This window comes from Pseudorasbora parva, chromosome 13, assembly GCF_024679245.1.
Source record: "Pseudorasbora parva isolate DD20220531a chromosome 13, ASM2467924v1, whole genome shotgun sequence".
NCBI classification, from domain to species: domain Eukaryota; kingdom Metazoa; phylum Chordata; class Actinopteri; order Cypriniformes; family Gobionidae; genus Pseudorasbora; species Pseudorasbora parva.
The window spans coordinates 22,932,815-22,951,736 of NC_090184.1; the positions used below are offsets into that span (position 1 = coordinate 22,932,815).

Below are 18,922 nucleotides of genomic sequence, written 5' to 3' on the forward strand. Positions count from 1 at the left end.
GACCCAGGTGAAAGCAAAACGCCGTCGTGAACCCCTGGCTAGTATGGAAATACTTTGGATATAGAAAAAAATAATGTGGTTTTGTCCCGGAGGATATCAAATGTGCACAAAATGTGGATACAAATGAAGAAACACATAGAACATGTTCGGGCACACATCCCTCTGTGCAAATAAAGGTATGTTTATAACTTAAGGCCGATTGATTTCTGTGACGCAGAGGGAATCCCGGAATCCAGTCATGGACATTAACTTTACATTATAACGTAGAATTTGCGTAATACACGCAAACTGGTGGATGAACGAAAAACTCAAAAGTAGAGCTGTAGGCCTTAGAAATAAATCAAATCGCGACATGGTCTGTGAACATTAAAGGGTCATGAAACCCCAAAACACTTTTTTTGAGATGTAAACAGATATGTATAGGCTGCACATCATTGAAAACACTAAGGGTACTCATTAATGGTATTCATATGTGAAAATAGTTATTTTTGCATTTTTCAGAGCGATTTCTGTCTTCCGGTTTAAAAAGCTTAGTCGGAGCAACGTCACAAATGCTGACGTCGGCACGGCCTTTTCGGCCCAAGTATGGGCTGCTGGGCACATGCTGACGTCGACCGCTCTGAGCGATTCTCGATATATATTCATGACATGAAGCTCATTCAGTCCAATCCCTTCGCTGTAGTATGCATACAAGATAATTTAGTTAATATGCATGAGACAGTCACTTCTGTCAGGCTCGTCTTCCATCTTTATTGTAGAGATATGGTGGGGAAGTTTTGGAAGCAGAGTGCGGAAAAGTCACGGAGGAAAGCTAGGCGCTGTGCTGATACGAAGTAACGTAAAGGGCGCCGAGCGAGCTGTAACCGGCGCCGTCTGTGGAAGCCTTTGCTACAAAGGCTCGGTAAAGTAAAATTCACCTGAGGAATCGCACGCCGAACCTGCAAGCATTGACTATCTAATTTATGTCAGGAGTGCAAAATAACCAATCTGTAATCTGTAGGCTAATGAACAAAAGCCACGTCCTCTCCGTTTTATTTGTCGTCACAGCCATGCACTAAACCGCATGTGTTCGGGCTCTTAGTGAAACAGTGTGCATATTTGGACATATAGATTTAGCTGCCGAGTGATAGACAGCGCGGATCGTCACGGCAACCCAGCGCGCGTCGCTCTGCTTCAGATGCGCGGTCGAGACTGAAGCCTCAAACCCCTTCGCTTTTACCCCGATCTAGAATTACACATCTCTATTACATCGCATGTTGGGTGGTTCACGTTCTCTTATCACGTCGGCGCGTTGTTCATCTTGCCAAACAGCGTGCATATTTGGACAAATATAGTTTTATCACGTTTGCAAAATATTTCGTCATGCAGAATAACATTTATTTTCATTTCTCACTGAATTATGCTGGTTTGAACTTTGAAGAGCTGAATGATTTGCGATCTCTGCTGCACGCCACTCATAGCTCTCTCATTCGCTGTACTCATCCCTCATTTAATCTCTCTGTGGTAAACAATGCCAACGTGAGCCAAGAACATGTCTCAGAACCGCTGTAACTGCTGCTGTTGGTATCGCTAATCTTAATGCACCTACTGACACTCCCCTATTTATGCAAACTTTCCCTCTTTCCACACAATACCATCCCACCTTTTCACAGTCGACCACTCCCCTTTTAACAAGCTTTTTCAAATCGAAGGTGTGAAAAAACACCGCTGCAGCAGGGGGGTTTCATGACCCTTTAAAGCACAAAACATTGCTATATGAATATATGATCTGCTTGTTCTCTCTCTGTGAATGAGCTGCTCCGTCTACTACATATTGACATATTCTTATTTTTTTTTACGAATTAATGATAAAAATAAGTTGTTAATCTAATTCATAATAATTTATTGAATTTAGTTTATTGGACATGTTTTATTGAAATTGTAATAAACAAAATAAACAAATGGTTTTAAGTTTGTTATAATAAAGCATTTGTTCAACCAAATAAAAAAAAGACCAATCTTCTTCATTCATTTAACATCATTTTAACTAGTGATAATAACCATCTTTTAATAATAGGTACAGTAAATGTTTAACAGTTGTCATATCGTGAAAATCTCATCCTATCACAACCCTACAGGGTAGAGTCCCCCACCCCCACTGTTAAAAAAGTAACTAAGTAACTTTTACTCTGAGTACATTTTAAATGAGCTACTTTTTACTTTTACTTGAGTAAATTGTTAGACCAGTAATTTTACTTGTACTTAAGTAAAATTTCATTGAAGTAACAGTACTTTTACTTGAGTAGAATATTTTGTTACTCTTTCCACCTCTGGTCGCGATCACTATAGATCCACATTCTTTACAGACTACTGGTAAAGGTAGGGGGTTTCCAAGAAACGTGCCCTAGGCAGTTAGCGAATCACAACACACTAGACCAGCTAACCAATCTGAGCCCATTGCGCGTTTTTGAGGAACCGGCTTCATAGAACTCGGAAACCATCAGACTGTTTTTACAAGGAGGGACAGAGCAGTGTAGAATAAAGGTAAAATATATGAAAAATAATGAAATTTTTTCAAAACAAAGCATGAACACAATAATACAGTGCACTCTTTTAAATTAAGCCTTCGAAAGATTGTGTTTTACCACTCCTTTAACAAATACTTATTTCCAAGTGGTTCCTTGCGCACTACAGTCATAAAACACTGTGATTTGCAAGGTAGCATTTTAACGTTTGCATCACATAACCAGTTCCATATATATGGATTTTCTAATGTTGCAAACATGGTACATGGTGCAGTATTGCACTTGCAAAAGGCTTCATGTACTAGTCCCGTGAAACATAAACGATAAAAGAGCTCAAAAACTTGTAGAAGTATAGGCTGAAATGTAATGGTTGCTTCAGCAAATGTGTTTTTATCTCACATGTGCTTTTTAAACACTATTGATTATGTTCAGTGTAGGTTGTGCATGAATTTTAAACATGACAGAGATTTAACTTTTTAGTGCCACTCTTGCGAACTGCAGTGATTCGTATAGCAACCAATAATGCAGATTGAAGTTCATTGGTAAAACGGAATTTTTTTTTTGCACCACTCACCAGACATTTGCGTTGTTGCAAAACGTGCAAGAAGCAACGTGGTCATGTTTAAGGTCGCCACCCGCACATTTTCGAAGTGAGTCTGGGTTATCCAGAACATAACATTCAATGGGGTCTAAAACAGCACTGACGTTCATTGTATAAATAGATAAACACTGAGACATTCTTCAGTATATATATTTTTTATGTTTCACAGAAAAAAGCAAGTCACACTGGTTTGGAATAGCACAGGGGTGGATAAATGATAACAGAATAATTGTGTTCATGTTCAAGTTTTTTTTTTTTTGAGTTTTGAGTTTTTCAAAAATGTAGGTAGAGGCACGTTTTCTGAAACGACATGAGAGTCAGTGAATTATGACAGAAAATATCAAACCAGGTGGTATTTGCAAATAATAAGGCTGGAGCTTTTCTCTGAACAAACTTTTCATTTGTTTGAAATGACTTATAACCAACTGGTGCCAACTAAGGTCAAATTCACACAGGTATCTTATCAGAGTAAGCACAGGTGTCGTTTGTCATATTAACTATTAACTAATGTTTGACAGCTACAAAGTGTATAAATACTTTTTGTCTTCACTTTCTTACATTTTTTGTTGGTGAAGTATTTTACTTCAAACGTGTGTTTGTGTGAGCTTTAAAATAAATGTCACTTGGTGTAATATTTTATTACGTGATTCAAAGGCATTCATACATTTTAAGTGCATCTTAATTGTTCAAATGCTTTTAGGGGACACTGTATACAATAATTCCGTTTTTCTGAACAACAAGCCAATCAGAAGTGGAGGGAAGAGAACTCCCGGAGCAGATGTTTACAGTCATAATGTTTGGATTGATCGTTTTTGTGACTTAAAGAATGGTGTGCAGCTGGTCCCGTTTACATTACAGGATAACATTAGGAGCAGTTTATTTGTCAGAAATCCCTCTAACAATACTTCAAATGATGCACGTTATAAAAAGAGGCTTATGTGTGTTCCTTGGGTGGGGTCATCTCTTTCAGTGCTAGCCAGATGAAATGGATCGGCCTGAAAATGACAGATTTCCTCCCTTCTAGTCCTTTTGGCACATTTTAAATATTTTCCTTATCTAACACACCTGTAGGATTGAGGCATTCTGTTATAATAATACAATATGCATTTGTTGTATATAGATGTTTAAAATGTTTAATTGAAATGCCACTAACCGCGTCAAACAGAATTGCAATAATAATGATTGTTTCCAAACATTAAAACCATATTAAAGCCATTATGACGTTAGAGCAGTTGTTCTCAAACAGGGGGGCGGTGACCATTATTGGGCCTTGGCAAACTTCCAGGGGGGACCCAGTCTTAAAATGATTTAAATTTGGTTATATTAACATTACTTTTATTAAAATGCTAAAAAGCACAACAGAAAATAAAGATTTGGGGTTTAGGGTCAGTAAGATTTTTATTATTTTTATTATTCAACTTGTATGCATTAAATTGATCAAAAGTGACAATAAAACATTTATACTTTTTTTTCTGTTGCTATAAATGCTGTTCATTTGAAATGTATATCCATAAAACAATTGCGGGAAAAAAGAAATCATGGTTTCCACAAAAATAGTAAGCAGCACAACTGTTTTCATTTTTTTTTAATAATAAAAAATGTTTATTGAGCACCAAATCAGCATATTACAATTTCTGAATTTCTGAATTTCTACATTTCTGAAGGATCTTAAATAATAATAATAATAATAATAATAATAATAATAATACAAAATATATATATATATATATATATATATATATATATATATATATATATATACAGTCCCTGACAAAAGTCTTGTCGCTTATCTATTTTGTAGAAATACCTGATATTAACCTGACTTTTAATTAATTAATTGGTGTTAGAAATATCTCATATGAAAAGCTAAAACCCTCCCAAATGATGTTTAATGCACTGAAATAACTAATTTTCACAGAAGAAATATCTATCATTTAATCAAGACAGAAAGGTCAAATTTTGGCAAGACAAAAGTTTTGTCGCCTATACAGAAATTGAACAAATTTACTGCAAATACAAAAATATGTCAGCTAATTAAGTTGTGGTGCTGTGAGATCCAAATTTAATATCTTGTATGACTTCCATGAGCTTGAAGGACTGCATCCATGCTGTTTGGCAAGGATTCATACAATTTATTGATGAAGTCATCAGGAATAGCTAAGAAAGCAGTCTTGCATGCCTCCCAGAGTTCATCAATATTCTTTGGTTTCGTCTTCCATGCGTCCTCTTTCATCCTACCCCACATATGCTCAATGATGTTCATGTCTGGTGACTGGGCTGGCCAATCCTGGAGCATCTTGATCTTCTTCGCCTTGAGGAACTTTGATGTGGAGATGGAAGTATGCGATGGAGCACCGTCCTGCTGCAGAATTTGGCCTCTTTTATGGTTGGGAATATAAGAGGTAGCTAAGATTTCTTGGTATTTTAGACTATTGATGTTGCCTTCCACCCTGCAGATCTCTCGCACACCCCCATACTGGATGTAACCCCAGACCATGATTTTTCCGCCACCAAACTTCACTGTTTTCTGGGTGAATCTCGGATCCATTCGGGCACCAGTAGGTCTCCTGCAATATTTGCGACGACTGTGGTGTAATTCAACTGAAGATTCATCTGAAAATCCACCTTCTGCCACTTTTCCAGCGTCCATCCTTTTAGCAGGCTGTGGGCCTTGGCAAATGCCACACGGTTTTTCAATTGTATTTTGTTTAGTGCTGGCTTCCGGGCACTGATTCGACCATGGAGGCCATTTCGAGGCAGAATCCTACAAACTGTTCTGGTTGACACAGGGACTTCAGGTGACCAGGTCTCGTGGAGCTCTGCTGCAGTGGAAAATGGGCTGGCCTTGGATTTTCGAGCCAACAAACGGTCCTCTCGAGCAGTTGTCTTGTGGGGTCTGTCTGACCTGGGCTTGTCAAAAACGTCTCCAGTCTCTTCAAATCTTTTTTTTATCCTTTGTACTTGATGCTGAGACACATTGAAGGTGTCTGCCACATCAGCAGTGGATCTGGTCTTCAGCCTCTTGATAATCAAAACTTTAGTCTCAGGGTGAATCTTAGGCATGTTTGCAGAGGTCTAGTTGCAGTTGATGTGAAGGTCTAGCGTACTGGGGTTCTTTTATACACACTTGAGACCTAATTGATCCATTATTAGTCACAGGTGAAGCTCATATGACAAGGTGACAACACTTGTGTCTTTGCAAAAATTGAATCAATGGGCTTTACCAAGCTGTGAATATTAGAATACTTTTTGAAAGTTTAGTTTTTCACTGAAACATTATCACAAAAGCTGGTGGGATTAAAATGAGCCATTTCTTGTAAAAATATCTTGATTAGAAATATATTTCAGCGGCACTTTAGGTCAATTTGTACACAAGCGACAAGACTTTTGTCAGGGACTGTATATATATATATATATATATATATAGTAAATATGGCCTTTTAGTAAATCTCTCCCTTAGTTAACTTTAATAACCCTCATAACACAATAAGTTAAAATAAAAAGGTTGTGTTTGTTTAGCTCTTTTTCTGTGAAGTATGATATTGGGCATGTCATCTTAGTATTTTACAAGCACATTTTCCTAAGCATAATGATTTCAGTTATCAGCCACAAAACATATAAGACAATGTAGCCATTTGCACTTATTTACTTTCATATCTGTATAAGTACCTCTTATTAAGAGCAACACAGATGTCTGAATTCTCAGTCACCATAACAACATTCAAGAAACAGCACAAATGCAGGAAAACAAACAGGAATTCAGCACAAATTCCACTTAATAGTGAGGATGACTTGACAATCTTTGTTTTGATTCAAGACAGACTGATAACCGCCTCTTTTCTAGCTGTACAAATGACCCATCAAACCCTGTACTCTCGCTCTTAGCTCTCCTCCTCTCCGCCTGCAACAGTCCCTAATTAGGATTCCTCTCCCAGTGGGCCATCTCATACAGGAAAGCAGATGTTGCCCACAGAGACAGCGCAGAAGAGTAGTGTTCTAGCTGCTGCACACACATGCACACACACACACACACACACACACACACACACACACACACACACACACACACACACACACACACACACACACACACACACACACACACACACACACACGTCTTGTCATATCCTAGTCATAGGGTTGCCATGGCAGGTTTCCATCAAAACAACACCTATTAGCATACAGTTTGTATGGGAAAAGCTGGATATATATTACTGTAGTGCACTTCATAAACAGACACCAAACACATCTCACTCCAAGCAAGTGAAGGCATTTGACTTCCTCTCCAGGTCTGTTTATGTGAAATGAGTTGTTAAACCTGTGCGAAGTGTTATCGAATGAGGATTCGCCAGCAGCCAAAATGAGGCTGCGGTGAGAAAAGAGACCATATGGTGAGAGACAGCGGAAAAAAGGAAAAAAAGGAGGAAAAAATAGCAAGACTTCCAAAGACACCACGACCGCTTTCAGTACAGCTTTTATCACATCAGTCTATCACACACAGACACTATATTGACTATAGTATTGGAACACCCCTCCAAATCATTGAATTCAAGTGTTTCAATCACTTCCATGACCACAGGTGTTTATAATCAAGCACCTAGGAATGCAGAATGCTTCTACAAATATTTGTGAAAGAATTTGTCGCTCTTAGGAGCTCAGTGGATTCAAGCGTGGTACTGTGATAGGTTGCCATCTGTGCAATAAGTCCATTAGTGAAATTTCCTCACAACTAAATAATCTACGGTCAACTGTTAGTGGTATTAAGTGGAAGCAACTGTGAACAACAGCAACTCAGTATAGGGCAACTCAGAATAAAATCACAGAGCGGGGTCAGCACATGCTGAGGCGCGCAGTGCGCAGAAGTCGCCAACTTTCTGCAGTCAATAGCTAGAGAGCTCCAAACTTTGTATGGCCTTCAGATTAGTTCAAGAACAGTGCGATATAGAGCTTCATGGAATGGGTTTCCATGGTCGAGCAGCTGCATCCAAGCCTCACATCACCAAGTGCAATGCAAAGTGTTGAATGCAGTGGTGTAAAGCACGCCGCCACTGGACTCTAGAGCAGTAGAGACGTGTTTTCTGGAGTGACGTTTCTCTGTCTGGCAATTAAATAGACAAGTCTGGGTTTGATGGTCCAAAAAATCAGTTTTGATTAGCATCTCTATCGTGGTCATGCTCACATGACATTGCATACATAGAAAGTAATATAGTATTAAACTAATTTCTTTTTCATGTCTTATTATTTTTAAGCTGTCTAATGAAACACAAAAAGTTCACATAAACAGTTAGTTATGTATGTGAACATAAACAGTAGGGGGAAAAATCGAATGTCTTTATTAGATCTGTGTATTAAAGTGAAAGCAGCGTAATATACAGTACCTGCTACTGTATATGTTGTTGATGTGAATCAAACAATAAAAGAATAACAGAAAATCGCTCACTGCTCTTGACTGAATTAACTTTAGTAGCTTTACAGGTTTTGGTTTGACTCAATTTCTTGAAACAGAAATTACATTCTTAAAACAACATGGACAAACCTGCAAACCACTTGGCAATTGTTCACAATCTTTACAAATGATTAAGTACAGGCTGCCTACATTTAGCACACTTTCCAAGTGAAAAGATCTTGTTGATCTTGTTGCTTCTCAGTCTAGTGGTTGTTCGCTCCGAAACGTGTCAGCGTCATTTCATCGTATAACTCATCACATGCACAATAGTCTGTTAAAATTAGTCAAGAACATAATACCATGAATACCATATACGAATCACTTGGAACGTTTGATACATTTATTACAGCAATTGACAGTCAAGTGAGAGTAGTGTGTGGATGGCCAGGAGGGTGAGGATGGCTACCGGTGAAGAACTGTTAGTTGTGAAACTCCAGCTGCATATCATTTTCATAGTTTTTTGTTTGTGTGTTTATATTACAGTATTTTATGCATTTTCGTTTTACTTTGATGTATGGAAGTTACTTTATGTGTGTGCATAATAATGCTTACAATTTCCTTGGCAGTATGAGTGCAATGTGTAATGTCAAACCTTGGAAGCTACTCTTACTCGAAAATCCTATTCCTTTTTTTCAGTTTTAAACACAATTGTATTTTGTTAGCTAGACAAAAAACAGTACAGTAACCATTTTCAATGAAGGACTGGGCTAAGACTGAAAGGTGGACATGAGGGATATTTCAATGGTCCCCAGCCATAGTGACAAAACATTAAAAAAAATTGACTTGCAGTCCTTACGCAATGCCAAAGGGACGACGCATTTTGGGGGCACTGACTGTTTAACCGAGAAGGAAATTTAGTTTTGACACATGAGTGAACTGTTTTGGGAGAGGTATGAGCTTTTGCAGGTGAACCATGGTGTTGTGCTGAACCAGCCACGTTATTTTGGCAAAAGCGCCAAGAGTGTTTCAAGAAATGAGCCAAAGCAATTGAGAAGGATCTTTGCCATTTTCGTGGCACTGACTCTTAATATGGAAAATTAATTTAGTTTTGAAGCATGAGTGAACAGTTTTGGGAGAGATATTAGCTTTTGCAAGTGAGCTATAGTGTTGTGCTGAACTGTTTTGCCAAATAATCTTAGAATTTTTTGAGAATGTAATTACTGTTTCAAGAAATGAGCCAAACCAATGGAGAAAAACTGTAATGAGAATGCATTTTTTACTTGAATGCTGCTGTTAAATGCTCTGGCGAGGAGATAAACATGGCAAACTGTGCAAAGCTCACTCAAGGGGAGGAGCTATGCTAATAGGGCATATACTGTGACAGAAGTGGGCAGAGCCTGTTCCAATTTGACGTCACATTGGATCACATTCCTGAACGGCTCATTTTCAGACACTTATTCAGATTTAAGGGGAAAATAACCAGAGGATGTTTTTTTTTTTTTACCACAATAGGGTGGTTGTTTTCAGACACTACAGATACATAATTATGTTATGTTTTATACTTGACTTTTACACTTGAACAATGTAAAAGTAGATTTTTGCATTATTTTGCATAATACATGCTACATTTCTGCAGCTGAGCCAAAAGTAATGGCCGATTTCTTTACATAAATCTATGTTCACGTCTGGTTGAGGTGGTTTATGCAGGTTTTGTGCTGGTCTTGGGAGAAAAAGGCTAGTAAAGCTGGTTGATGGAAGATGTTTTGCTTGTTAAACAAGTTTAGACCACCAACAACTCATGTTTGAATTACATTTAGTCTTTTAGACTCTTTTGACTTACAAATGAGACTAAACCAAGCATTAACCTAAGGGAGCATAAAATAAAATAAACCACATGTACAGAAATATATCCGAAAACCAAAATCATATGCTGGTGATGGATTAGTTTATGTTATGCTGGTCTCTTCATGACCTACCTCGTGCAGGGCAAGGGATGACCACTTTGCTGTTAGCCACACTCTCAATGATGGTCTCTCCATTTGTCTCAAAATAGGGGCCCTCTGTAAACACATTCACAGTTCACAAGGTTAAGATAAAAGACCTAAAGCCAAAGGTCAACTTAAGGGTCAGAGAGGAAAGCGCAGGAACACAGGTTTGTGTCCATATCCACTGGTGGCATTTACACACGCAGTCATGTAAAGTCATTATGTAGATTTACAAATGTTCATAGTTATGCACAACAGACATACCTAACACTTCCAGAACAATCTCAATGGTATCTTCTCCAGCACTATTCCTGGCTACACAGCTGTACGTCCCGCTGTCCGAGTGCTGGACCGCCTGGATCTTCAGCATCCTGTCACTGCCCACAAGAAGTTTGTTGTGAAGCCATCTGATCTGAGGGCTCGGCTCTCCTTGGACCACACATGGCAACACAACTGTCTGGCCAATCAGAGCTTTAAGAGATGTAGGTGCTGGCTGAATCCTTGGTTTAGCTGTTAGGATTTTAAAAAAAGTATAACAAAAATGTTTGGTTTCTTTTCCTTATTGTTTGATAGTTCAGTTATATCTGGGAATTAATACATTTATACACAGGCGACACTATACAAAAGGTAGAAGTCCAGAAGTTTGAGTTTAAGTAAGTTTTTTTATGTTTTAAAAAGATGTATCTTTTCCACACCAAGGCTGCATTTATTTAATCAAAAATGCAGTAAACAGAAACAATGTGAAATATTAAAATATGTGTTTTTTTATTTTAGTTACACTTTATTTCAAAGTGTCCGTGTTGCAGTGTAATTATACACATAAGTACAGAGTAATAATAATTAACTGCATGTGCATACTACATGGTTAGTTTGGGATTAGGGGCCAGTTGCAAGTTAGTCATCTTTTTTTTAAGACTGTACCTAACTGTTTTAAGTCAGTTACATAAAAACATAGATTGGTCTAATCTAAAACCAAAAAGTAAGACTAGCTGTCCTTCGACAAATCGCTAGTTGGTCATACTAGTACTTAAGTCACAGTCTTAACACAATGGCTATGCTTATGCAACTGGCCTTAGGATATATATATATATATATATTATATATATATATATATATATATATATATATATATATATATATATATATATATATATATATATATATATATATATATATATATATATATATAGGCCATTGAAAATGTATACTATAATAACTCCATATAACGTGTAATAAGGGGACTGTAAAATAAAGTGTTACCTTTATTTTTATATACATATTTAAATGTAATTTATTCCTGTGATGATGAAGCTGAATTTTCAGCATTATTTCTCCAGTCTTCAGTGTCACATGATCCTTCAGAAATCGTTCTAATATGCTGATTTAGTGTTTAAACAAAACCCCTTTTTTATTATGAGCAGTGTTATTCTCTGTTCAAAAGAAGTTCAAAAGAACATTTATTTGAAATATTTTGTACACAACCATTATAAAATCACAGAGCGGGGTCAGCACATGCTGAGGCGCACAGTAGGCAGAAGTCCCACATTTCTGCAGAGTCAATAGCTACAGAGCTCCAAACTTTGTATGGCCTTCAGATTAGCTCAAGAACAGTGCGTAGAGAGCTTCATGGAATGGGTCGAGCAGCTGCATTCAAGCCTTACATCACCAAGTGTAATGAAAAGCATCAGATGCAGTGGTGCAAAGCACAGCAACACTGGACTCTGGAGTGACGAATCACGCTTCTCTGTCTGTCAATCTGATGGCAAATCTGGGTTTGGGAGTTGCCAGGAAAATGGTTCTTGCCTTACTGCATAGTGCCAAGTGTAAAATTTGGTGGATTTTTGTGGGGTTGTTTTTTCAGGGGTTGGGCTTGGTCCCTTAGTTTCACTGAAAGGAACTAATTTTGGACAATTTCATGCTCCCAACTTTGAGCACCTTTGGGATGAATTACAGCGGAAACTGCGAGCCAGGCCTTCTTGTCCAACATCAGTGCCTGACCTCACAAATGTGCTTCTAGAAGAATGGTCAAAAATTCCCATAAACACACTCCTAAACCTTCTGGAAAGCCTTCCCAGAAGAGTTGAAGCTGTTATAGCTGCAAAGGATCGGCCAACTTCATGTTAAACCCTATTGATTAAGAATGGGATGTCATAAAGTTCATGTAAAGACAGACATCCCAAAACTTTTGGCAAAATAGTGTATAATTGTTTTAATCTAAATTTTTGAACAGTAGTGTATGCATCCTTTAAAGTACTATGAGAATACTTTGTTATTCATCAGTACCATGGTATATAACAAAGTATGATGGGACACTATCACTGCACTATAGTACCACCACAGTATTGTTTGTGTTGTTGTTGTTGTTTGTTAACAAGATTATGTTCCAGTTTCACTGCCAAATCTATTTCCTGAAAAAATCATTGTCATTGAAAAGATGAGCAATTGTAAGAACAACAAAATTTGCATTCTGTTTCATTTATTTTCAAAGTTGTTTTCACAGATAAATCTTGGGATTATTGGATTGTACCTTGTACTTGCAAATTGTAGGTGAGTGAGATGTTTCCAGCTGGGTTCACAGCAGAACAGGTGTAGAATTTACTGTCTATCAGCCTGACATCACTAATCTTCAGAGAACCAGACGGCAGAACAGTGAACCTGTGTAAGAAGAGATCAAAGGTCAGGCTCTGAGGTCACAGGAGGCATGTTTTAGAGTGATAATATATGTTAAAGAATAATGTTGTGTCCCAATTCACCTACTTATAAAAACCAGCACGCTTTTTGTGAAGAAAAAGTACATACTTTTAAGTGTGTACCAAAGAGTTGACAAGCTTTGGGACATACTATCACGTAATATAATTGCATCTTTAATGGGCACTCTGTCACATGGTTATGTGTATCCTGACACTGTCAAACTAGCCTGTCAATCATTTTCTCACAGTTAAAACTCTCCACATTGAATTTAATTTCCTGGCACATTAGAGAGAAAAGTAGCACGTTGATCTGACAGTTTTTCATGCAGAGAACTCTCAACATATTTTTTGCATAATGATGCATTTAAAAGTGAATGGCGAAATGGATCTTTATAAAAGTTCACACTGTTGAAGATAAAACATAACATGGATATGATTAAATAAGTATTTTTATGATTAAATGTTGGTTGTTAAATGTTGAATATTAGTCACTCAAACCCCTTTATCTGCTTAACCGTCAGTCACACACATCCGCCATGTTTATAGTTTAATACTCTTTATTTGTGTTTGTAGTTCTGAACCTAATCCTCCTCCCAAGAGCAAAGGGTTGTGGGTAATTTTAGCCAATAAAGTGAGCACAGATCCACACTTGGACCTTAGGCATACACTTTTTAACATACACGGGTGGATAGTTTAAGTGTGCTGTATATGATTGTGTGGACTTGTGTATATGCACACAAGCTCGTTTCTAACTTGCGCAATTGAAACCAATTGACAAAACCAGCTTGGCTTCAAGTAGACCGGAATCTTTTGAACATTTGCTTAGCAACTTTATTATGGCAACCTAAATACAAATACAACTAATAAATCTAAAAGAAAGCTTCAAGCTACTATATTCAACAAACCCCATTGGGACAAACTACTCCACCTCCCACAATTCTACTCACTAGTCTTGCACATGTGGACTAATGAGGTCACTAAATAGTGAATCACTGAGGTCACTAAATATTGGGTCGCAGTCAAGATCTGTACCCAAGTTTGGCTTTACACAGACTACAGATAATTTATAAATTTATATGATTCAAAAAGTGTTTGTTTTATCTCCATATGAAACCAGTGACAACATCTCTAAACTGCAAGGAAGCTGAGCAGAAACACTCATATGAAAAATGCAGTTATTACAATGAAGCATTTGATTTATGGTAGAAAAATAAATATTTAGATTTTTGTGTAAATATTTTCTGATTCTATGCTAGACTAAGCAGCTTTATTGTAGAGATTATGAATTTATTTCGTTCTTTGTTTACAGTTTTGGACTGTTTCTTTTATTCTTTTTTTAACAAACTATTATGATTGGCAACTTAAAAATTGAAATTCACTGCATTTCTTAGCTATGCAACTGGCACATAAAATATGTATGAAAAAATTGAGAACATGGGTGGTTACATGACAATATGCAACATTTTATTTTTAGATTAGTTTAAACTCCCCCAACAAATTCCAACAGATGGTTGTTTCTAGATGGATCAGTGTGTACACCATGTTGGGGCAATTTGAACCAGCCTGTAGAAACACATGTGCACGCTGGCAAAACTGGACTGTAATTAGGGTAATCAGGAGTTCCGGTTTGAGAATCGGGAGATAGGAGAAAGAAAGAGAAAGCTTAAAAATAATTAAAAAAAGCATTTCACACTCCGTTAAAGCTCCAAACATTAAGGTTAAAACAAGCACTTGTGCCCCCTAACATCCCCACAGCCACCCGATTGTAGATTAAATGCACCTTCCACACATAATCTTCTTTCCTGTGTGGCAGATGTCTCTGGAGTGGAGTGTTATTCTCGTCAAGCAGACTGAGACGTTGACATGCTGTTTTATGAGACAGGAAGCTCCTGGAGACTCAAACATTATGCAGGCTACACTTCTTCCTCTGTGACTGTGACTATCACTCAAACACACACACACACTGATTCACAGGTCTCATTCCTTGTCTTACCAGGAATACAGTACCTCAACGTTCCAGTAATTTACAACTTTTACAGACAGACCATATTACCTAATCCTAAAGCTGTCATCCATACATCCTTGCAATACCTGTCTATTGCATCCCTAATGCTAATGCCATCAACATGCTCCAGCTGGTCTAATTCTAACACCTCCGTCATCATCAGTTTGCCGATTAGCAACACATCAACTATAACGTAATGAACTTTTACATCTGTTTTACATTGAACCCCATGTGATTTTAAACCTTGCACCTCTAATGATTGGTAGAGTCCATAGGACCTTCGTAATGACTGGGGTTAAAAAATAAATAAAATAAATAAATAAATAAAAAACCTGAAACCATTAGAGGATTATTCTGGGTTCAATAGTTAAAGTGTGAACCCATTAGTACATTTCATTAAAATTGTCCATTATTAGTAGTGTAGAGATGTAGCTCACAAAGTCACTTTCAAACCAAGAGGCTTTCTGTTGAGCAAAGAGGAAAAATTAATGTGACCAACTAGAAACTTTTGAAAAATCTTCATTGGGAACTTTTCACCCTCACAAAAAAGCCCAGATCGCAAGGATTCTGACTGGATTTCGCCTGCGAGCAACAGAAAATTAGCCTGACGTGGTCATACTCAATTCTAGTCAGAATATGAGTCTGAAACTGCTCCATTGGGCTGTGATTATGGGGCGTGTTTCAACCGAACCAGGAAAGACCTCAATTGGATAGACCTACAACCAATCACAGCAACGAAGTGACGCATTGTCAAATGTCAACATAGTTCAACTGCACTGTGTTGGCAAGTCCGCGTTCTTTTCCCCTGCGTGTTGCCTCTATGTCCGCGGGTTGAAGCGACTATTATGTGATATATAGACCCATGAGTGTGAATTTTAGCAGGCATCCTTGCCAAAAAAACACAAATTTTACCCCCCAAACGCCATTTTTCCCCTGGAGAACCCCCCAAGAAGCTATTGTTTAGGGCTAGTAGTTGGCGGGTTTTGTTGTAAAAACTTGGCAACTCTATCTGCACGTGTGCTGGTATCAGGCTGGAATACACAATCTTTGCCGGTGTTGTAAAAAAAAAAAAAAATTTAATGATGAGTACTTACCCAACATGATCATCATTTCTGAGAGAAATTTTGAAGGTTAATGCATATACAAACAAGCTCTCCGTTCAGGATTCGAAAAAATATAATCCAAGCTCCTTTGATGACGTGCATGATTACAATACTGTTGATTATCTGTCCATCATCGTCTAAAGCCCGCCCTGATGATTTCATTGGTCCGAACAGTTTCTGTTCAGAGATAATTACTCCTCTATGGAGCGATGCCAGACCGAACTGCCCGACCTAAAAATTTTGTGGGCGGGTCTAAGTTCGGCTGGCATCCAGGCTAACAGAAAATGCCATTAATGTGACAATGTTGATTACCACCAAAACTAATTTGGACTTGTTTTTTTGTTTTGTTTTTTAAAGTAAAAAAATTCAAAAAAAGTGAATAAGGAAACTTTTTAGAGGATTCAAAAGCATAAATGTGAAGCTTATAGGTTAATTTTGATAAAATCACTTACATACTTCTGTTTTTTGTTTTTTTTTGGATTAAATGTTAAGAGTAGGTCACAGTTGCAGAGAATTGTTAACTCAAAGCATCACAGACAAAGCACAAGCTAGTGTTGTTTGTTTTATGTGACATGAATGTCCTTAAGGTCGGTGGCTTTGGTATATTTTGGAGAACTCCTCTAACATTTTAAATTCAGAATTTTAACTTTTCCCTTTGGGAAGGTGATATAGAGCCTGTTACAGTACTGTTAGAACTTATAGATGTTTTATTTCAATTGCAGTTTTAGCTGTAAATAGATACTTGGAGTATGAAGAGGCAGGTCAATATTAGATACATATGGTGTAAAGAGTCTTATCTCAAGTTACTTTCCTATGTTACATCATTGTACTTCTGTATACAATTAAAAACTCTCCAACACTCTCAAAACATGATATTGCAGAGACAAGATGCCTGCAGATGAAGGTAGTTTTCACTTAAGCCAAATAAATGCAAAGCGTCAGTCCATCAGGATGAAATCTAACGTGTCTCCTTCGTAACAGAGCACCAGTGGCTCTGGGTGAAGCCTAGCTGGCTCTTGTTCTCAACCAGGGGAGTTAGAATGAGGTAAGCAAAGTCAGCTGGGGTGAATTTTGACACTGCTGAAGCCTTTTATAGATGGCTACATCACCTCATCAGGGCCCATTTCTTCACAGCAAGAAAATGTCATCACTCATCAGGACATATTTTTGCCATTTATTATGTACTATAACAACACTGTTCTAAAAGCAAATACCGTGCAAATGATTTCGGTTAAAAATACCACTTAATTTTTGGCTTTGTGAACCAGGTTTTGTGACATTTTCAAGAGTTTCTAAAGAAATGCAATTAAAGAGCAATTCAATCACGCTTGGCCTTTGGCGTGTTCAGCATGTTATCTAGGTATTTTTTTGTAAATCTTTATATAAAATATTAATAAATACTTAGAAAAGCAGGCACACTTGTATCCAAATTGTGTCAGAATTGTTTAACATTTCCTTTCACAGTTTTGTACCTAATATATTTTGCATACTTTGGGTAATAATGTAATGATGACAAAGTAAATTATGGCAAAATGTTCATTATTGTGTGAACTATCCCTTTAATTAGTTTCATTGTATGGACAAAAAACATAAAGGGCTTTACTTTAATGATCTAAGCACATGGTCTAAAGTGCAAGGCACAGGTCTGAATCCACTTTTGCTATTTTAATGTTTGATAGCATGGTCTAAAAGGGTTGTCCCTTTTCTCCTAATGAATAATGGGTGTGGTTTGGGCGTAATGTGCAATAAACCAATCAGAGTCTCAGCTCCCATTCCATTTAAAAGCCAGTTGTGCTTGCTCCATGGCGGATTTGCTATTTACATGGCGGAATTTGCAAGCGGAAAGACTGAATGCTAGCCTAGAAATCTAGATGCACCCTAGCGGCAGCAAATTTAATCTGCCCACGAGTGTCGTCTAGCAACTCTCAATACCCTTATGAGCTGTATACGCCTAACTCTTGCCGGGCCAATCACATCGTGTATAGAGTCGGTGAGCGGGGCCATAATGACGACGGCCGAGTTGCGTTTGCCTGCTTCTAGTAAATACAGAAACTGGCAAACGGCGGTCTTTCGAATCAGCTTTGACCGCGACTCTGGAAGACTTGGAGTTAAGCTTTTTTCTCTGAGAAAAGAACAAAGAACGGCACTGAAGTCATTCTTAAAAAGGGAAGATGTGTTCGGAGTTTTGCCGACCGGATACGGCGAATGTTTAATCTATCAACAAGCTGTTTCACCTTTGTTGCTCTGGTTGGTTGTAGCGCTATCTTATCGCGTGCAGAGGGAGTTTGAAAGGCAACCGTTTATCCCGCCCCTCGCATTGAGCCCTGTCTATGGTGAGTTTCCAGACCAAACATCTTGATGTGGGTCTGGCTTGTCAGGCTAACTGAACGCTTCTCTAGCAAGAAAACTGATCTGCTCTTCCAATGACATGAAAATGATAACTGCGTCAAGCTGAAACTAGCACAAAAAAAAAAAAAAACACTTGCCCAAAGTCATAAGAACATCATACAGATTTGTCAGAATTAAAAAAAAGAAATGGTGAATGTATAGGAAAATCAATTAAATTTGACAGGTGAGCTCAGTATCTCAGGACAATAGGTGGGTTAACTGAGAAAATTTGGAAAAAAAATACACTACAGTTTGATGGT

General features: G+C 37.7%; 1 protein-coding gene across 1 annotated transcript in view; it reads right to left on the reverse strand.

The window, feature by feature from the left end:
* hmcn2 (hemicentin 2) overlaps positions 1 to 18,922 on the reverse strand; it is a 117,316-nt gene that overhangs the window by 62,305 nt on the left and 36,089 nt on the right. The window contains exons 23-25 of the mRNA XM_067413505.1: positions 13,004 to 13,131; positions 10,741 to 10,986; positions 10,468 to 10,551 (exon numbers count right to left, since the gene is read on the reverse strand). Of these exons, the coding sequence (XP_067269606.1) occupies positions 10,468 to 10,551; positions 10,741 to 10,986; positions 13,004 to 13,131 (458 nt within the window). The remainder of the gene's footprint in view (positions 1 to 10,467; positions 10,552 to 10,740; positions 10,987 to 13,003; positions 13,132 to 18,922) is intronic.